General features: G+C 41.5%; 1 protein-coding gene across 1 annotated transcript in view; it reads left to right on the top strand.

Moving 5' to 3' along the window:
- Positions 1-22579, top strand: part of F13A1 (coagulation factor XIII A chain) — a 323958-nt gene that overhangs the window by 245291 nt on the left and 56088 nt on the right. Inside the window, exons 9-11 of the mRNA XM_004711755.2 lie at positions 5729-5832; positions 7392-7480; positions 15073-15226. Of these exons, the coding sequence (XP_004711812.1) occupies positions 5729-5832; positions 7392-7480; positions 15073-15226 (347 nt within the window). The remainder of the gene's footprint in view (positions 1-5728; positions 5833-7391; positions 7481-15072; positions 15227-22579) is intronic.

A 22579-nucleotide genomic window follows, 5' to 3' on the forward strand; every position in this document is an offset into this window, starting at 1 on the left:
CCCTGCTGTCCTCTCTGTGAACTAGCTGCTCTGAACAAGAACATCGCCCCCTGCATGTGTACCAGAATGTCTCTCTCTCTCTCTCTCTCTCTCTCTTCCTTTTAGTTTGTTCCCATGTGAACAGAGCAGACCAACCACTCTCCCTGGACTGTATCTTCAGTACTGTTCTCTGTGGAACTGTCATCTAGGGAGGGGGAAATCATAACTGCAGCGGGGCCAGACTCACGGTCCTCTCTGTTAGTGGGCTGCTCCTCTCTGCAGGTATGTCACCCTCAAGGATTGCTCCCCTTCCTGTGGAGACATAAACAAGACCTCCCCTTGGGTGGATTAATGCCCTGCTTCCCAAATGACAACGTTTTCCTTCCCTCCTCCCTCTGTGGGCTTTAAAGGCATGAGGGAGGAGGAAAAGATGTTTTTCAGCCCAAGTGCTATCTGTACTTTTTTCCCCCCTTCTTTTTATTTTTGATGCCATGTAAATCTTTGGGTTTGAGATGACCACTGCCAGAGTACCTGGTCCTTAGCCCAGAGACTACGTGGTATGTTCATTTTCCTCTATTACTCATTGTGCTGTTTGAACTTATGTCCATAGACTAACTTGTCCTTTTGTGCTTGGCTAACTTCACTCAGCATAATTTCCTCCAACTATTTCCATGATAAGATATGTTTCCTGTTTTCAATGCTGCTTTTTAGATGCATAATAGATCATAGTGTGTATATACCAGAGTTTTTTTAATCCATTCATCTATTGGTGGAAATTTGGGCTGTTTCCAATTCTTTGCGATTGTGAACTGTGCCGCTATGAATATTGGAACACAGATGTCTGGTCATGGTCTACTTCTTACCCTTTCTGGGGATATACCCAGTAGGGGGATTGCTGGATAGTAAGGTAACCCAATTTTCATTTGCTTTAGGTATCATCAAATCACTTTCCACAGCAGCTGTATGTATCTAAAAGACCACCAGCAGTGGATGGGAGTTCCCATCTCACCACACTCCCTCCAACATTTGTTGCTTTCTGATTTTTTTGAATTGGGCTATTTTTTTTTTAATTAATCATTTTATTAGGGGCTCATACAACTCATCACAATCTGTACATATGTCATCTGTGTCCAGCACTTTAGTACATATGTTGACTTCATCATTCTTACAACATCCACTTTATCTTTGAGGGTGTTAGTATCTGATAGTTGGTTTAATTTGCATTTCCCAGATGGATAATGATCAGGAACATTTTCTCATATGTTTATTGGTCATTTGTGTTTCCCCACTTGTAAATCTTCTGCTCAGGTCTTTTTCCCACCTCCTCAGTGGGAAATTCATTTGTTTCTTATTATAAGTTTGCAGAGTTTCGTAGATTTTAGCAATAAGCCCTTTGTCTGATATGTCATTGCTAAGTATCTTTTCCCAGTCTCTGAATTCTCTTATTACTGTCTTGATGAAGTCTTTCAATGGACACAGGTGTGTTATCTTTAGCATGTCCCACTTGTCAGTTTCAGCTTCCTCTGTGTGTATCATTCCCTATTTCTGATAGCCCATACATCCCCTGTAGCAAAAATTGCCCGTTTTCTCATTGATGATCCTAATAGTTTGGGATTTTACCTCGAGGTCTATGACCCACCTTGAATTTTTTTTCTTGTGTATGGAGTGAGGTAAGGGTCTTGCTTCATTTTTCTTTCTTTCTTTTTAAAATCATTTGGGGGGGACTCTTACAGCTCTCATCACAATCCATGCATTTATTAGATCTTCTAATTTTCCTAGATTAATATTTTAAACACTTCAGATTTCAATTATTAATTGATATTTGGAGCTGCTTCTCATTGAGTCATGCTCCATCAGCCAACGGACTTGAAAGCTTTACTCCGGCAAATTTTATTCTATGCTCTTATGGGCAATTCTACTTTGAGTAGGCAGCTCTTCTTCAGTCATCCTTAGAGTTCCTGTGGACCCAAGGGGCTCATCTTCTGGCACAATCTTTGGCATTGTTTTGCTTCTTTTCATGAGATTTTCAGTATCTAACAATGTTTTTACTCTGTTCTTAAGGTTTGGTGGAGGTGGGGGGTGATAATTCCTCTGAAATGTACAGCCTATTCCTGCTCTGCTGAAACCTGTTCACCATGATTGACCCGATTTCCATTTGAAATACTAGTGATATAGCTTCCAGAATCAAAGTAACTGACAAGTGGCAGAGGAGCTATTGGAGATATGAAAATCAAGCAACAATAAAATATCCTTTCACCCCACCATTAATAGCAAAGTTTTTAAGTAAAAGAAAACTACTACTTACAAATGTGTAGAAAGATTAGTTCCTTCAACTAATGCTGGTGTGTTTCTAAAATGGTAGTACTACAGAAGTAAATTCTATATTTCCTTAAAAAGTTGGGAGTAGAAATACCATATACCTAGCAATCTCTCTAAAACAAAGAGAAACATTTGGAGTTGCTTGAAGTTCAAAGACAACAGAGGTCAATACTACTACATGCACCTGTCTGCAATGACACCAATAATCTATGAGTAGATATGTAGGTAAAACTGGTGTAATAATGTGAAAAGGAGTATATAAAAAGTATATGTATGTATGGCAGAGGACATTTCTACATATGTACTTTTATGCCTCCGAAGTACAAGGAGGCTTCAGAAAACTCATGGAAAAATAGAATGTAAAATTATTGAAACATTTCTATAAACTCTTTGAAGCTCCTTCATATATATCCATGAATATAAAGAATATGCAGGGGGCAAAGTTTAGGAAACATCTTAGCCATTATCCAACTCCTTGACTGAATGAAGTTTGGGGGGCATTGAGCCAGATTCTCAAAGGACAGCAAGGTCAATTGACATAATGTAGACTGCAAAAACAACATTCAAAATTGTACTTTGACAAATAGTAACCAGTGTCTTAAACCTTTATGAGTGATTAGCCACCTGTGATGGGTCTCTCTCCCTGTCTGGTGCAAAGAAGAGTGAAGAAAATTACAAACTCAAGGAAATAATTGTTCCAAAGGAACAATGGACAACATAAATAAAAGCTTCCACTACCCTGAGGTCAAAGTAACTAAATGATACCCAGCTATCATTAATGACCACTCTGATCAGACTCACAATAAGAGGTACTGGACAGAATAAGTGGAAAATATAGAACAATTCAAAATCATAAAATACCTTACTTATTGGAAAACTCCTAAGACTGTGGCCCTTAGACATCAAACCTAACACTGAAAACCAGCTTCTTCGGGGGATTCACTGTTAGCCAAATAATACCCACTTCTATCAAGTTGATTCCAACCCATAGTGATCCCAATATACAGTTTTCTAGATTATAAATCATGTGGGAACAGACAGACTCATCATTCTCCCATGCAGCACCTAGTGAGACTGCTCCACCAATCTTGTGATCACCAGGCTCAGGCTTAGCCCACAGTGTCACCCAGGTTCCTGTATAGGCCTATGTAGTAAACAATAACACCACAGAGAAACATACTACTCAGAACATTAAACCATAAAAAATGAAAAGGGCAGCATATTCTCAAAAAGGAGACTCAGAAGGTGGGAAAGAACAAGAAAAAAGATGAATAGAAATGGAGAACAAAGGGAGGAAATGGGAAGAGTATTGTTCTATTGTGAAGATTGCAACCAATGTCATGAAACAAAATTCGTATAAAATGTTGAATGTGAAAATAATTTGCTTTGTATATGTTCACCAAAAACCACCACAACAAGAACCACTTAAAACTCAAAACTGTTTAATTCACAATGCACATATAAAAATGTCTCCAGGTGATCTTGAAATAAATAGCCATATTGATGGGGAAACAGGGCACTTATACACCCATGGGGAGGGTACTGTTCATGTCTCCACAGGAAAGGGAGAGAGGGACCAGATCCCACCCCAGAGCACTAAGCCTTGCAGACAACATACCAGCATGAGCTATGTTGACCACCTCCTCAGAAAAAAGCAATACAGAGGGCAGCACTGAAGATATAGCCCAGGAAGAGTGACGGGTCTGTCCAGACCACAAAGGTGCAAACTAATAGGGAAAGATAGATAGAAAGAAAGTGGGCCTCATCATGGCCCACCACACCCAGGGACAACATCCCTGTTCAGAGCAGCCAATGTACAGAGGAGACCATAGGGCCGGCCCCACCATGAGACCTGACATTCCCTCACTGACCCATAGCACTATGGAGACACTGTGCAGAAGGTGTGCCTCGTCTGCCCCACACACAGCAGGGAGAAACACAAAGGGAGTGCGACAGGACAGCCAGCATAGAAAAGTAACCAAATCCCCATGGGATCCTGAAAATAGACTTCTGACTGGGGGACAGGGGTGTGGGACCTCATCAGACCCGATTAAAAAGCTCTCATAAGAGTCAGCAGACAGACTTGGCACTATCTATCATTTTTTGGTTTTGTTTTGTTTTGTTCTTTTTTTTCCCCCATTTGCTCTATGTCTATCTATATAAGATAGGCAGAACAAACAATCCTGTGGAGAAAACAACGGGACCTAAGGCCAACAAGGAAGGAGTGGGGAGGTTGAGCAGGAATACAACAAACTCAGGGAAAAGGGAATAACAAGAAGTCTAAAATTGATGGCAAATAGGGTGTATAATGCCTGGTGGGGTTTGATCAAGTGCAATGAATCTGAGAGGACATTACTGAGAGGTGAGCATGTTAGTGGGGCAGAAGGAAGGTGAATGGAAATAGAGGAAAGAAGTAGGAAGCAAAAGCTATTTATGGAAGTATAGCTATAGGCTTGCATATATGGAAATAAATTAATTTATAATGAAATTATGAGTTGTTGACGGGATCAGGCATCAGGTATCAAAAGATCTCAAACAAACAATTATATCAGTGTGAAAGAGGGGGGTTGGAGTGGAGTGGAGACCCCACAGAATGGTTACAAGGAAGGGATGATTCAGCCAGGATGCAGGATAGCACTGACGAAACACACAGTATTCCTCTAGCTCATGAATGCTTTCTCCCCCCACTACTATGACCCAGTTCTACCTTACAAATCTGGCTAGACCAGAGTACACCCATCGGTACGGATAAGAGCTCTCGACACATGGAATTCAGGACAGAGAAATCCCTCAGGAACAGTAGTGAGAGTAGCGATATCATGAGGGTAGGGAGATGGTTGGGGCAAGGGCAAAGGGGAGAGAGGGGGAACCCAACACAAGGTTGGATATATATCCCTCCCCCACAAGGGACGAATACCAGAAATGCGGGTGAAGGGCGACAACAGACAGTGTACGATACAAAATAACAATAATAATGTATAATTGATCAAGGATTCACGAGGGTATGAGGGTGACGGAAGGAAGGGAAAAGGGAGGAGCTGATAACAAGGGCTCAAGTAGAAAGAAAATGTTTGGGAAATGTTGATATCCATATATATACAACGGTGCTTAATACAATTGAATTGTTTTAAGATTGTAAGAACCACACAATAAAATGATTAATAAAAAAATATAAGAAAAAGAAATGGATAGCCATAGGAGAAAAGTAATGTCCAACCTAGGACTGTCCCTAAGGTGTACCACTGGAGAGGGGTTTCCCAGCAAACTCGAGTCTGGTTTCTCAGTATGTCTCCAGAAACTCCAAACTAGCTGAATACATTCCAATAATTCCTCGATAAGATGGCCACAGAATTTTGGTTGACAGGCTGAGGTCTTGAAATACTGACTGTGATGGGCAGCTTAACCTCGTGGCGGGTTGTGTTTTCCTAAGGAACTACCACTGCTGGAACGAGGCCTGGATGACACGGCCGGACCTTCCTGTTGGATTTGGTGGTTGGCAAGTTGTGGACAGCACCCCCCAGGAGAATAGCGATGGTAAGCCTACCGCCTCCCTTGGGAAAATTGCTTCCCTGCTGATTACGATGTTGCCTTTATGGTGGTATTTGACACGTGGAAAACACTCCTGTGGCACGTCAACATCAGAAGTGTGCTTTCAGGGTACACAAACAGTATGCGATACCTGCCAGTCAACTTTAATTTCTTTCCAATGGTCAGCTTCATTCTGATTATTTTATAACTTTTGGAATGTAAGACTTAACATATTTAATTCATCTACCCTTGCTTTGATAAGTAGTTGTGAAGACAAGAGAAAAAAATGCCTATGCAACTATTTTAACTATCCTATAAAGTACTTTAGCCCTTCCAGATATACAGCGATAATTTATAAGGGAATAGGAAAAATCAGGAACTCAAAAAATAGTTGCAGATTGTTTCTTAAACTCAGCTTCCCCGGAATCCGCTTTATTTCAAAATTTGAGCGTGTGGGTGTCTGCCAACTTGCCAACTGAAGGAAGCAGTAGCAGCTCTCCCAGGTTTGTATAAAATCAGATCATAGGCTTCCATTTCTGATTGATATGATGAAAACATCTGTGTGCTGGGGACATCATTATATTGATGGCGTCAAGTATTGATGTAATTTATCGATGTGGCTGCAGAGACATACAAAAGCATAAACCAATTACTACTGACTTGATTCTGACTCTTGGAGTCCCCATGGGCATCCGCACAGAGCTGTGCTCCATCGAGTTTGCAATGGCTGATGTTCTAAGGTAGAGAGCCACACCTTTCCTCTAAGGTGCTTCTGGGTGGACGCAAACCTCCAATCTTTCAGTTAGCAGCCAAGCATGTTAACCCTAGGCATACTCAGATATCACTAAAAGGCATAAACATGCAATACATACTCTTAATGGAACCTTATTATAATACTGGGTTTTAGGAGAGAAATTTCAATACTGCTGGCATTCTGGATTATAACTTATCTGGTCATAGAAATGACAAATAATAGCTAATGTCTTATCAAGTAAAGATAAAGTCTGAAGAAGGTTAGGAAAGTTAACATGTAGCTGCTGACTTTCTGCTTCTAGGTTGGGCATTGGTCAATGTGTGGTTAATGCCATTCTCCAGGGAAATTTGACCTCAGCTGGGGCTAGAATGAACCACGATCACCAAAGATAAAAGACAAAAATAAGCATAAACATACAACCATAATATTACTGAGGATGCATCAACACTTCCCATGTTTTAGACACTTACTGAACATATGAGATAAGCACTACGTAAGACAACAGCCGGGCAAAAATACACCTGGGTGTCTGTTTGTTGGGGACTGAAAAGGTGCAGACGATATTACCCTTTATATTTTTTTAATATGGTTTCACATTTTAGTTTGAGGAAGCATTTCCAACCAAACTCTCTTAAAAGAACCTTTCCAGCCTTCTGCCCTCTCCAGTCCTGGGGAGCATGTGGGCTAAGTCATTGATGAAGTTGTGCAAAGTTAGTCTCTGAAGAGTCATCCCTAAGTCCTATGAACTGAACCAGGTCCAACATAACTGGATACTGCCAAGTCATGCCCTTCCCCCTCTGTTGTGTCGTAGGGATGTACCGGTGCGGCCCTGCCTCTGTGCAAGCCATCAAGCATGGCCATGTTTGCTTCCAGTTTGATGCGCCCTTTGTTTTCGCCGAGGTGAGTGAAAAGCAGGAGGAACATACTGTTCTCCTCTGCAATCCCAACCCGTGAAAGACGCTGCTGCTAAATTTCCCAGGTACATGGTGTATGCTCCTTGTTTACAAAGTTCACTAACTAGGCATCATTCCAATCACCAGGCTCTTCATTGCTAAGTGCACTTCCCATTTGCTGTTTTTTCACACAAAAGCAATGATTTCCTAACCTTCACACAGTTCTCTCCATAACATATCAAATGCCCTAAGCAATAGGTGATTAAATTAATCATTTGACTCAGTTAATGGAGAGCATCAGGAATTGGAATGTCCGTCTATACCAGTTCACCCTGGGACTAATCCAGTCATCCGTGGGTTACAACCCCCAGCACACTCACCGTGATCTTGGACGGGGAACTGCCATGTACTTCCTGCCATCACTAGAAGGGCAGCGCAGGCCTGCCAGAGCAAAGGGGAAAGGGGAAGGAATAAGTCTGAAATTATGGAAGAACTAAATATGGAGGCTCAAAGGAGAGAACTCAGAATCACTGCCAGAGTCCACTCCAAATCTCTGGGATCCTGTAAGACAACGTAGAAAAGCTGTGGTGGGTTTCCGAGGCTGTAAACCTTCACAGGAGTAGAAATCTCCCTCTTTCACCTGGGGAGTAGCTGGTGATTTGGGTTTTGAAACCACCAGCTGGACAAAGAGGGGAAAATTAAAAATACTCCAAGGAGAGTTCTGACAATCCAATGAAATGGAAATGGTATCAGGTAAAGAAGCAGGCTGAGAGGTTTGAGCAGTATGCGGTAGGGGGGCAGGGGTGTGTGTGTATAGGAAACGTTGAGGCACAGGACTTACCCAACTATAGTTGGACAACCAAACACACTGAAATTACACCTGCCATGCACTAAGCTCATACTGTGTAATCACATCAATGACTATTCACTCCCTGACATTGAGTCCATGCTGACTCATTGCAACCCCCTTTGGGGGTCCGAGACTGTAACTGCTTACAGGAGTAGAAACCCAAGCCTTTCTCCCTCAGAGATGCTGGCGGTTTTGAACTGCCTGCCATACAGGGCTCCATTTAAAATGGATACCATATGGATATATGAATGAATTATAATTATTTAAATTTTACAGAAAAGAAAATTGATGCACAGAGAAATTAAACAGTATCCCCACAATCAAATAGCTAAGAAATAATAAATGTAATATGATATCATAATAAAACTCAGGCCGTGAGGATACATGGTTTTCATCACATCGCTTCCCACTCATGGTGACCCATTGTGTGTCAGAGTAGAATTGGGCTCCATAGGGTTTAAAAGGCTCATTTCCCAGAAGTATCTCCTGGTTGTGCTGAAGACTTGGTGTCTGTACAGAAGCTTTTTTTTAATTTATTTTTTATATTGTTGCATTAAGGGCTCATACAACTCGCATCACAATCCATACGTACATCAATTGTGTAAAGCACGTTTGTACATTCATTGCCCTTATCATTCTCAAAACATTTGCTCTCCACCTAAGCCCGTGGCACCAGCTCCTCATTTTTCCTCTCCCTCCCTGCTCCGCCCTCCCTCATGAATCCTTGATAATTTATAAATTATTATTTTGTTATATCTTGCCCTGTCCGACATCTCCCTTCACCCACTTTTCTGTTGTCTGTCCCCCAGGGAGGAGGTTATATGTAGATCCTTGTAATCCGTTCCCCCTTTCCAACCCACCCTCCCTCAACCCTCCCAATATCGCCACTCACACCACTGGTCCTGAAGGGATCACTTGCCCTGGATTCCCTGTGTTTCCAGTTCCTATCTGTACCAGTGTACATCCTCTGGTCTAGCCAGACTTGTAAGGCAGAATTGGGATCATGATAGTGGGGGGTGGGGGTGGGGAGGAAACATTTAGGAACTAGAGGAAAGTTGTATGTTTCATCGTTGCTACATCGCACCCGGACTGGCTCGTCTCCTCCCCAAGACCCTTCTGTAAGGGGATGTCCAGTGGCCTACAAATGGGCTTTGGGTCTTAAAGGATGCCTCGTAGTTCTTTGGACTATGGGGTTAGAAAGAAGCCATAGGAGGGAAGGCATTTTGAACAGAAGGACTCTGTGTTCAGGTGAACGTTGAATGGTGGGTGTGGGAAGTGGAAAGCTGTGTGGGCAGATGGATTACAGATATACAGTCAGGAATGTCAGAGATGAAGACTGAAGGGACAGCCACCTACTCCTGTTATGTTGATTCCAATTCATAGCAATCCTGTAGGGCAGAGTAGAACTGCTCCTTAGGATTTCCAGGACTATAAACCTTTATGGCAGCAGATGGCTGGTTTAAAGCATCAACCTTGCAGTCAACAACCCAACATTGAACCCACTGTGCACCAGGGATCTTGCTGGGGGAAGTCTGAGGAAGAGGTAGACATCGTCTACAAGCATGATGTGAACGAGATCCTACACCACTAGCAGCCTTCTGGTTCATGGATTAGATGGGAATTCCACTTGGAGGTAGGGAGACCAGCTAGAAGGCAGAGACCAAAAGGCCTGAGCAAAACAAATGGCAATAGCAGTGAAAGGGGGAGGCAGGCCTGGGCAATGTTAGGAAGTAAAATAAGTACAGATCCTAAGATGGAAAACATCAGGAATTTGAAACACACCAAAGAAAGAATAATGCTTCCTCTAGAGGACGTACCATTATAGTTTCTGGAACCCTGGGGAGAATAGGCATATTATGGTTGGAATTGTATCCCTTGATTTCACTTTGGGATTTGGAGATTTATACAAACCTCCTGAGCTGCCATCTTAAAGTTTATGATGCTATGAGAACCCCTTAATGGAAAAAAATCACTCTAAAATTCACAGAGCCTTGTTTATATATTTTCATTATGCTTTATTACTGCTAAGAAAGAGAAAGAGAGAACTTCCGTCTAGGAGCGAATTGCTTAATAGCTATTAATGTAAATGCTTTTTGCTATTATTAAGTGTAGATCTGGGTGTTATGAATGTCATCAGCATTTGCAGATTATAATTACTTCTCTTCATCCACCATGGAGACCTATCTGAGGATGTATGATTTGCTGCTGAAGCTCAGGCTGAGCTTTAGGGCTGAGCCATTTGTAAGATCCGTTCAAGCTGTTGAAAATTTTATGAGGAGTCTTTTCTCAAGGAAGCCTAAAGTAGATCCCATGAGGATCATAGTATTTAACTTTAATGGTGATCTGCATGACTCAGGTTTCAGATGACGTGCCCTCTCTTCCCCTTGCTCTGTAAGGCAGCCATTGCTCACTGCTCCAGGTTCATCGGCAGCTGTGGCCATTCCTTGCTTCTCAGCATGTTCACTTTCTCATTCAGTCTTTGCTCATGTCCAGATCAGACCTAGACGTATGTTTGATGATTGATGTCTTGGTTATCTCAGGGCTCTGGTCCCCTTGAGTGAAAATAAAATCCTAGAATGTAAGAGTTATGCTTGGAAAGAGTCTTATCTTCTGTCCCCTTTATCCCCAACCTTCATTCTGGAAATTGACTCTTCTTAGTTCTAGATTTTCTTTCAGGCTTTAAAGCCTGGGTATCCATCTAAGGTCCCATGTTGTGATGGATTCCTCTAGTTTTCAAGATCCATCTGCCTTTTCTTTCCCCAGCTTATGGCTTTCTAGGACTTCTGAAGAGGGGGAAGTGGTCTAAGTGTCTGGAGTTGCCTTCTGATGTTCCTGATGCTTTACCTTAGCTTCTTATGATCACTACTTTCATTTCTCTTCACCTCCCCGCAAAACTTTCATGCTCATACATGTATGCAAGCACATCCATGTAGTACATACACATGTGTGAGCACACACATGCAAGAATATGCACTAACATGTAATGCATGCAAATGTGTTTACATGTGTGCACACTATTATGTATGCACGTGTGTTCATGCACAGTACAATGAGCACATACGTACACCTATGCATGTGAAAATATGCATATGCACATGTGCAATATGCATGTGGACATATACACACATGCACTCTCTCTTGCCTTCCATCCCCTGACACTGACATAATTTTTGCAGTTACAGTGAATCTGGGCACAATACCCACACTGTTGCTCCAGAAGCTGTGCCATCTCCATCCCTAGGCCAGCAGTTGTCTGTATACAACCTATGTGTCTACTTCTCTGTAGAATCTTCTTCCCTAACCCAAATTTGTAGTTCATTTAGTACAGCAGTTCTCAATCTGTGGGTCATGACCCCACAAACGACCCTTTCACAGTGGTTGCCCAATTCATAACAGTAGCAACATTACAGTTATGAAGTAGCAACAAAAATAATTTTATGGTTTGGGGGGGGGAGTCACCACAACATGAGGAACTGTATTAAAGGATCGCGGCATTAGGAAAGTTGAGAACCACTGACTTAGTACCACTCATTAGATATAGGACCATTTTTAGTAGGTCCTAGTCTGATCTAAACTAGTCAATCCACTCATTCAAAAATAAGCAAACAAACAAAAAGAAGCAATGAGTGCTAACCTTGCTACTAGTACAGAAAAAAAAAAAGGGTGAGACTGACTCTTGGTGCCCCTGTGTATTAGAGTAGAACTAAGATCCATAGAGATTTCATTGACTGGATTTTGAAAATAGATCAGACCTTTTTTCTAAGGCACTTCTGAATGCAGTTGAGCCCCTAACCTTTTGGTTAGGAAGCAAGCAATTTAACGGCTCACACCACTCAAGGACTATACCAACCCAGCAAGGAAAATACTTATTAAACTCAGGCTCTGAAAGATTCAGTGACTTCAAAACAAAACAAAAAAAGATTCAGTGACTTGTCTAAATTCGATATTCTTACTCTGCATACTCTACTGTTCTACTGTGGTGATTCATTTGGTCCTAGGTGTAGGGCAGGGAGCGGAGATCATTGGTATTTTATTGAACCCCTTAATGGAAATGCTGGCTAAAAAGAAAGCTTGTTGATGTCACTTAGAGTATCTTTCCCACTCCCATTCCCAACACACAGAATCCAGAACTATCCCATAAATGTTAGTCTCCTTTCCTGTGTTGTTGGACTAGTCTGAAATTTTAGCCCATGCACATTTCCTAAGCCATGTTCAAGGGGAACAAAGGCTCTTAGGTACTTTCTTATGTAGCATGTCTTCTTAGAAAATTATAAGCTCTAACAAGGGTTCAGTATAGTTTCATTATTGCCCAAATTCCCAAATGCAGGAGGTAGCTGCCTATACTTGCTGGTCTACTCCAGAAGCAATGCCAAAAATTTTTTTAAAAAAAATATTTTTGTCCCTGAAATTATAGTTGTTCTTGGGTGTCTTCTCTGTCTCCCATCATCCTGATTTCATCCGTATTAGCCTTTCACATACAGCGACCAACAGTCAGCTATGGGGAGTCTACCTGACCACTCCTCAAAAACCTGAGCTTCTTAGGTGTAGGACTATCTTAACACCCAAGTTAAGCTGGTGCTCATGGTCCATGATTGATGTGGGAGGGTCAGTGAGGTGTGAGGGTAAAGGAAATGAACTATGAACCAGCCCAGAGTTTGGACTTTTACTTGACCTCAGTGACCTATGGTATCCTTGTCCATTCATCTGTAAGATGGGGATCATAATGCATGCCTCAGTAGGTTGCTGTTGGGAGGTTTAAACTCAAAAGTCACTGAAATACTTTGACTATTCAATGCGAGTGTGTACTTTCTCCTTAGCAGAGGTCAACCTTAAATAAATTCAGAACATTCTTTGGAAAAGCAATAAAAAGGTGCATACTTTAACCTCAACCTTAAAATTCGGGTATATATCATCTGGTTTCCACCCTACCTAATAATGGCCATTACATTTTACTGAACATTGAATTTTGCAAGTCATTTTCACAAAGATCCTATTTCACTTAGTTCTAAGAATGTTCCAATGAAATAGGCAGAACAACTATGTAATTATGTTCATTTTACTGGAGCTAAGTTTGCAGTTCAGAGAGAGTTAACTTGATTTCTAAAATTGCACATCAAAAATCAGAACTTAAGTTCTTGCCTCTAATCCAGTGCCTCTCCACCTACCTTGCATCCATTGTACCTGTCCATCTCTCTGCGTGTAACAACGCCCTATGCGTGCTTTAGTTCATTAACTCCTACTCATCTGCTAAGTTACAACTTGGCTGTGACTTCTTAATCAACCCTGGCCCCCTGGCCCATGGGCTCCATAGTATTGCGCAATAGACTTACTCTCTATGTTTGTAGTATATTTCAGGCCTGCATGTCCATTAGAAATATCTGAAAGCTTTTTTTTTTTAAGTAGTACATTTAGTGTCCCACTCAAGACCTACTTCATCAAACATCTCTCTTTGACCTCAGGGGGAAAACCCTGTAAGGATAATAATTGTATATATCAGTTCACCATTCAGTCTTAAAAACTGTCTGGCAATACTTGTATTTATTATTAATAATTACTATTATTAATATAATGATGAGTTGTTATTTTAAGCATTTGTTTATTATTGACTATATGCTATAAATATAAAATAATTTTCCAGCATACATTTCAATTAAATTTGCCTATCATCCTATGAGTAAGGAACTATCATTACTCTACTTAAAAGAGGAGGAAACTGAGGCTTAGAGAGGATATTAGAAACATTTAGAAAATGCATCGATGACTGTGTTCAGCGGGAGTAGTGAAGTTCATGGTTCCTATCTACTTCCATTCCAAAAAGAGAGCCCCCAAGAAGGTGACTGTGAAGAAGTTATTAAAGGACTCTTGGGTATCAGCTTTCAGGTACGTATTAGACGTTGTCTGTAGAAAGTAAAATGATAAAACAAGGCTTTGACAACAAGACCTTGACTCAGAGGTCAGCCCACCTGTCTCCAAGATGCTATTTCCCAGTGCCATGAGAAAAGAGCACGGTTGCATTTCTAAACTACCAAGAACATAATTGACTTGTTCCTGGATAGTATCATAATAATTCCAATTAAAATACATTTGGCTGCAAGTAACAGAATTAAAATGACTTAAACAGTGGGAGTTAATTTTTCTCATGATCCTAACATTGGCTTAGTCATTTATCACCATCATAAAACACTCCAACACTTCTCACCTTTCTGCTTTGCTATCTTCCATGTGTTGGTAATGTTTCTCGGCACTCTCCTGGGATGGTTACAGCAGCTATAAACATCACTTCACCTCACAGCACATCTGAAAGCAGGAAAGGGGGGGGCAGATTCTCTCAGGCCCAAGTGCCTCTCTCCTTTCACGAAGGATAAAAATCTGCCCAGAACTCACCTAGCAGATGTCTTCTTTTTCCTAGAAGTAGGTCCCATGGCCACTGCTAGCTTAACATACATCTAGGAAAGCAAATAATAGGCATGACACTTCCAAATCCCAGGAGATAGGCTTTGCCAGCAAGAAAAAAAGGGGGAAATAAATGGTTGATGTCTTGGTAACCATTGGTGGCAGCCCGACCTGACTTTAATTGTCCAAATCTGATGAGTAATCTAAATTAGATTCTCTTTGAGAATATTTTAAAAACTAATTTTGCCCTAAGAATCTATTGCATTTGAAGGCATTTTTAACAATGTTGAAAGCTGTGAGTTTGGGTGACAAGGACATTTAGCAAGAGTAACACCTTTTTCTTCTGCTCTTTTCAGGTCAACAGCGATCTTGTCTACATCACAGCCAAAAAAGATGGCACACATGTGGTGGAAGCGGTGGATTCCACCCACACAGGGAAATTAATTGTGACCAAACAAGTTGGAGGAGATGGCATACAAGATATTACTGATACTTATAAATTTCAAGAAGGTAATTTACTATACCTGGAGGATGATATTCACCATTACTACAAACTGTACTACAGGATGCACTGGGAGTTGCATGATTTTGTAGTAAGGGCAGAAGTTTAAACCCTGAGGAGTGAAAGATATATCAAATCCACATTTTTTCACTGTGTTTTTGCTAGATTTTGTAGAGCAGAATTTCATTCCTGTACTTGTGAAATTATTTAGTTTTCAGTCACAGCTATTATAACAAGAGAAAAAATATGTTCTTGCACATCAAAATATGAAAAGGCCTTAATTCAAAACAAGCCTATTAGGAAATACTAGATACTACTACCCTGTTTCCCTGAAAATAAGACAGTGTCTTATATTAATTTTTGCTCCCAAAGATGCACTAGGTCTTATTTTCAGGGGATGTCTTATTTTTCCATGAAGAAGAATACGGTACACATTTATTGTTTATTGTTTTATTGCTTTATTAAAAGAGACCTCTCACTTCCTGTCTGCTTTGGCTGCTCAGCGGCCAACAGTGAACTGCGTGGCGGTGCCTGCCGCTACAGTCCAGAGTCCAGAGTTACGGTAGCTTGGGGTGGGGGGGTTATTTTCAGGCGGTCTTATTTTCAGGGGGATGCCTTATATTTCAGCAAGAGGCAAAACTGTAAGTAGGTCTTATTTTCGGGGGATGTCTTACTTTTGGGAAAGAGGGTATAATCTTAGTTCAATACTAGAAATGTAAATCACTACCACCATTTTTCTAGGGCTTCAAAAATTATTTTTACAGGTATTGCTCCATTGAACTCTTATAGAAATCCCATGGGGTAGATAATACAATTTAATATTACAGTGGGAGAAAGGCCAGGTGATCTGCCTTTAAAAATCTGTCAATGAAAACCCCATGGATCACAACAGAACATTGTCCAGTTCACTTTGGCTCTGGGGACCATGCAGGAGCAGGCAGCATTTCTTTTTCTAATGCACCAGATCACCATTCACCAGGGGCAACTCTACTGTAGCTAACAGCAGCAATACAAATACAGTACAATCTCACTAATCCTGAGATGTTAGGTTGAAGACCAATTTCAACCATAAGAGAGTGTTTCAGTGGTTGTGTTAACTCTTATTGTATAGACTCTTTCCAAAGGGATGGATCTGTGCCTACTATTGTGTTTGGTGCAATCACAGTGAGCAGGACACAACTCCTGCCCAGACCAATTAATAGAATCATCGGGCAGAAGGGCATTGAAACACAGTCGAGCCAGAGGCTGCAGAGAAAGCCAAACACAGAGAGAAACACTATGACCTACAGTTGATGAAAGATGGGCTGGGTTTTCCAGGCAGCAAGAGCACAACAGAGGTTCAGGCATAGACCATCCCTGTGTGTAGGGCTCACAGGCATAATTTAAACATCCAACTCATAGGTGCTCTATGGTCTCAGACAAAGCTGCTCATGGTCAGTAGAGGGCTTTACATATCTTGAAGAAAAACATGGATCACATTTTTAAAATAATTCATCAACAGAGGGTTTTGAGAGAGATATTTGTTCTAGTGAATGGATAAAAATGATTAGTGATTAACATACACCTAAATATTCATCAATATTCCTGAAATGGTACCTGGAGCAGAATTTGTTTTAAATAATTCATACAGTCATCCAACTCATTTAAAAAGATAATTTACACTAAAATAATTGAGAGTTCTTTCTTTCTTTCTTACTTTTTCTTAATCATTTTACTGGGGCCTCTTACAGCTCTTATCACAATCCATGCATACATTCATTGTGTCAAGCCCATTTGCACGTTTGTTACCATGATCATTTTTAAAACATTTCCTTTCTACTTGAGCTTTTGATATCAGTTCATTTTCCCCTTTCTCCACCCTCCCTCCCTCATGAACCCTTGATAATTTATAAGTTCTTATTTTTTTCATGTCTTACACCAACTACTGTCTCCCTTCACCCACTTTTCTGTTGTTTGTCCCACTGGGAGGTGGTTATACATTGATCATTGTGATCAGTTCCCTATCTTTCCTATCTTCCCCTTATCCTCCTGGTATCTCTAATCTCATTATTGGTCCTGAGGGGTTTATCTGTCCCGAATTCCCTGTGTTTCGACTCTGTACCAGTGCACATGCTCAGGTCTAGCCGGATTTGTAAGGTAGAATTGGGGTCATGATAGTGGGGGGAGAGTGAAGCATTGAAGAACTAGAGGAAAGTTGTATGTTTTGTCGATGCTATACTGTACCCTAATGTCTCATCTCTTTGTTGTGACCCTTCTGTTAGGGGATGTCCAATGGGCTTTGGGTCTCCACTCCGCTCTCCTCCTCATTTACATTTATATGATTTTTTGTTCTGGGCCTTTGATACCTGATACCTGATCCTGCCAACACCTCATGATCACACAGGCTGGTGGGTTTCTTCCATGTGGGCTTTGTTGCTTCTCGGCTAGATGGCCAATTATTTATCTTCAAGTCTGTAAAACCTCAGATGCTGTATCTGTTGATAGCCAGGCATCATCAGTTTTGTTTACCACATTTGCTTATGCACCCACTTTGTCTTCAGCAATCATGCCAGGGAAAGTGAGCATCACAGAATTCCAGGTTATTAGAACAAAGTGTTTTTGCAATGAGGGAGCACTTGAGTAGAGGCCCAATGTCCATCTGCTACCTTAATACTTAACATATGTACATGGATCTATTTCCCCATAGTTATATATAAATATATTTACATAAGCACATGCCTGTATTTAGACCTCTATAAATGTCCTTTGCCTCCTAGCTCTTTCCTTTATTTCCTTTTACTCTCCTCTTGTCTCACTATCATGTTAGACCTTCATTCAGGTTTCAATAATTCCTCTTGGATACATTGCATTTGATCAACCCTTACCAAGCATCCTACACGCTCCTTACCATTGATTTTAGATCTCTTGTTGTTCCCTTGTCCCTGGGTTTGTTGGCACCCCATGTGTTTCCCCCATCTCCTGTGCCCCCCCCAACCATCTGTTTCATTGTTTTCTCCTCTGCATTGTTTATCCCACCTATCTTATCTAGACAGACATGCAAAAACAATAATAAGCACAAAAGCAAAACAAAACAACAACAAAAATGAAAAGCCTATAAATAGTTCCAGGTCTGTTTGTAGACTTTTATGAGTGTTTTCCAGTTGAGTCTGATGGGGTACCATGCCTGGTCCCAAAGTCTCTTTTTGATATTCCTCTGGGACTTCATTGCTTTGCTCCCCTTGCTGTTCTGTTGCACGCCCTTAGTGTTTTGCCCCAGTGTGGTGGGGTCAGATCAAGCACTGTTCCTGTACTGCCTCTGGTATTGTCCCCCATAGTGCTATGGGTCAGTGAATGATGTTGTGTCTTGTGATGGGGCTGGCCCTATGGTCCTCTCTGTGCATTGGCTGCTCAGAGCAGGAATATCATCCTCTTGGGGTTTGGTCAGCCAAGATGTGTTCCACTCTCTCTCCTTCCCTGTTCGTTTGCTCCTATGTGCTCTGATCAGACGCGACCCTCTCCTTGAGCTGTAGCTTCAGTGCTGTTTTCTGTAGTGCATTCTTCTGGGGGTGGGGGGAGCTGTTCACGTAGCTGGGATTGAAGCCGGCTCTGCAGACCTCTCTATCGGTTTTCTGCTTCACGCTGGTCTGTTGCATTCATGTCTTGGTGCACCAGATTGAAGTCTGGTCCCTCTCTCCCTCAAATTGAGAGTTCTTATGTATAGTATTAAAATACAGGATTTTTGTCATCTGAACTAGTGAATTTTTACCATATTTCTGAAGTGGTTTATTCTTCTCTTCTGTTGCTTATCATCTATGACACAAAACAAATACAAAGGGTGTTGTTTTTCACTCTTTGGCGCTTTTCCCTAAAAACAAAATTAAACAAGTTAAAAAAATAAATAGCATTCTCTCTGAATGGAATTACACACAAAAAATAATAGGAATAGGGGGTGGGGAGAAATTCCATAGAACAAACTAAAAGGTATAGCTGCAGCATTCATTCATTTGCTGGTTCAAAATTTGTTCTTAAGCACTCCTCTGAGACCTGGTGACACAGTGAGTTAGACAATAATTACTGGCCACAAGGTTGATGGTTCAAATCCCCCAGTTGCTCCAAGGGAGAAAGATGAGGCTGTCTGCTCCTATAAAGATTTACAGTCTCAGATGCCCTATACCAGTGGTTCTCGACCTTCCTAATGCCGCAACACTTTAATACAGTTCCTAATGTTGTGGTGACCCCCCCAACCATAAAATTACTTTTTGCTACTTCATAACTGTAACTTTGTTACTGTTATGAATTGGGTGACCCCCGTGAAAAGGCCATTCAACCCCCAAAGGGTTCGCAACCCACAGGTTGAGAACTGCGGCCCTATATAGAGTCACTGTGAATCAGAACTGACTCAACAACTCTTGGATCCCAATCAGAAAAGGCTTGGGGTCCAAGACAGTTTCTCGAGGGTACCAAGACATTTTACTCATGGATTGAACCCATTCCGCAGCAGCACAAAAAAAAAAGTCTAAAAACCTTCTAAATTGTCACAGCCAAGCAAATTGTTCTATTCTACAACATAAGCAGTTGTCATCATGAGTCAGAATTGACTTGGCAGTCTTGAGTTTGTTTTGTCTTTTGTTTGTTTCTTTTTATATTGCCAGAGGGTCCCTGGGTGGTATAAACAATGAAGACCTGCTTCCTAATGGTCATGGCCTTGACAATCCCACGGAGCACAGATCTGCTGTGTGACACACGGCTTCTTCAAGAGTTGAAACCAACTTGGTGGCAGCTGGTTGAGTTATAGTCCAATCAATGCTCCCTGAGTAGGAGTCCCTGGGTAGTTCAAATGGTTCACACACTCAGCAGCTAACCCAAAACTTGGAGGTTTGGAACATCCTGAAGTCTTAGAAGAAGGATGACATACTTAAATAAAAATTTTTTTAATGCTATCAAAGACAGTTCTGTTTGACACATATGGTGTCAACTCAACAGCACCTGATCTTGGTATGGTCCAAGCACTATCTAGGGATGAACAATGTTCGTGGGCCCTGACTTCCCATCTAATGAATTGGTAGGTTAACCAAGGAAACAAGCAGTGAGCTTGCTGTGTAACAGGTGATTTAGCAGGGATGTATGGATGATATAAAAAACAGAGTAGGACCCCCATCAGAGACATCGTCCGGGGAAGACCTCCTAGAGGATGTTCATGACAGTTCACTGGCACCAAAGGAAATCTAGGGATTAGGTAGGGGAAGCATGGGGAGGACTCTCCAGGAAAAAATAGCCAGGCGAGGATTACAATATGAATTCTCCTACGTGGACGTTCTACATAGTTGGTGTAATGAACAAAAGTGATGCTATAGGGAACTAGGAAAATTAGGTGAGCCGAATAAGCCTCCATGTAGCAAAGCATGGTTGCTATGAGCTGTCCACTGAGGAGGTAGCCCAAGTCACGGACATCAAGGCGCTCCCTCTCGAACAGAGCAAAACTGTTCCATTGGGTTTATGAGGCTACACATCTTTTTGGAAGCAGACTGCTTCATCTTTCTCCTTCAGAGCAGCTGGTGGGTTCAAAGAACCACCTTTTCACTTAGCAGCCTACTGCTTAACACACTGGACCACCAGGGTTCTTGACAAGATGGCTTAAGCTCCAAGCTCACGGCCATGGTTGACTTCAGCTCAGAGTGATACCATAAGACAGAGGACTGCCCCTGTGGGTTTCTGAGACTAACTCTTTCCAGGAGTAGAAAGTTTCACCTTTCTTCTCAACAGTGGCTCATTGTCTCAAACTGCTGACCTTGTAATTATCAGTCCTACATGTGACCCACTGTGCCACCAGGGCTCTCAGGAAGAGATGTTGTCAGTAATGGTCAAATTAGGAATGAGACAGGGTCAGATGCCACGAGATGCCACGAGGATCATTCAACTCATGAAAGAGACATGACCAGAAAAGGGAAGCAGATTAAATCATACAGAATAAGCCAACTCTGAAAGTAGAAAATATCTGAGGACAAGCTCCCAGAGTTTGGCAAGAAGACAAGGTTCCAGAAGGGCAATACAGTGGCATGGCTTCACCACCAGTAAAACCAGTTTTTGTCAAGTATATGTATGCTCATGTGTTCATTATCTGTATCAGAGTAGAACTGTTCTCCCAAGGGTTTTCAATGGCAGTGACCTTTCAGAAGTGTATCTTCAGGCCTTTCTTCTGAGGCACCTCAGAGTGAACTGGAACATCCATGCTTTCAGTCTGCAGTCAAGCATGGTAATTAATTGTACCACACAGGTGCGTGCGCATGCGCACACAGACACACACACACACACACACACCTTTCAACAATGTATTCCCCAACACTGTTCTTTCTCTGTCCTTCCCTCCACAGCCAGTCATTTGGAAGGGTTGCCAAGACTGGACTTGAAGCCCCATTGTCTTACTTTTCCATTCATTCCACCGTTGCCTGGTTTTTGCTACCATCATATGCTTAAGCCTGTTCTCAAGGTTGTTGGTGACCAAATAGAATAAACATTTCTCAGAACTAATATTATTGGACTTCTCAGCACCTCTTGATGCTTTTGTTCATTCCCCTTGCTTGAATTTCTCTCTTTGTTTTGTCCCTTTGATAGAACTTTCTCCTATTTGTCCCCTCACCTGCCTAGTTGTTTTTCTGTCTCCTATAACTCTTAGCTTGCCTTTCTTCCTCCTAGAATGTGCTTCTTGGACTTCATTCCCACCACTGTATGTTCTAACTGGGTAGCTGGTGTTAACTCTCACACACGTGCTGTCACTCCTGATGCACGTCTGCAGCCCACACTTCACTTTTAAATCTCATCTGTACCCATAAACTTTTCAAATGCATGCTCTCCCAAATGCCACATTCTCTCCTTTTGCTTCACCACCCTGCTCTATTGCTCCTGCATTCCTTACCTGTCCCAGAGAACCACGGTCCACACAAATACAACAATGTGAGCGTTAACCCAACCCTGCACTTTCCCTTCTTCTTTACAGAGTCAATCAACAAATCCTCTTGGGTTTTGCTCTGAAATATCTCTCAAGCCAACCCTCTCCTTCCATTCTGTCTTCATGGAAGCACTTTCTACTAGAAGTTAAAATAAAAATTTTAATGAAGGCATAGAATCATTTTGAAGCAGGAAGATATTGTAGAAATCCATATGAAATGTGGAGGTGATGGAACAGGCAGGTTTTTAAAAAGTAAAGTAAGTACAGAAGTTATGCTCTAGACACATGAAAGAGGAGGGAGCATGGCAAAGTCTTCAAAGGGTATGTTAAACTTCGAGTCTAAACAATATTCGTAAGTTTATTTGGTGCATCTTGAGAGTTGTTTAACAACGTATTTTGTCAGGGACTAATTTTCTGTTACATTTTCAACTAGTCT

This window comes from Echinops telfairi, unplaced genomic scaffold, assembly GCF_000313985.2.
Source record: "Echinops telfairi isolate 266 unplaced genomic scaffold, ASM31398v2 ScPeMD7_655;HRSCAF=1070, whole genome shotgun sequence".
Taxonomy (NCBI): Eukaryota; Metazoa; Chordata; class Mammalia; order Afrosoricida; family Tenrecidae; genus Echinops; species Echinops telfairi.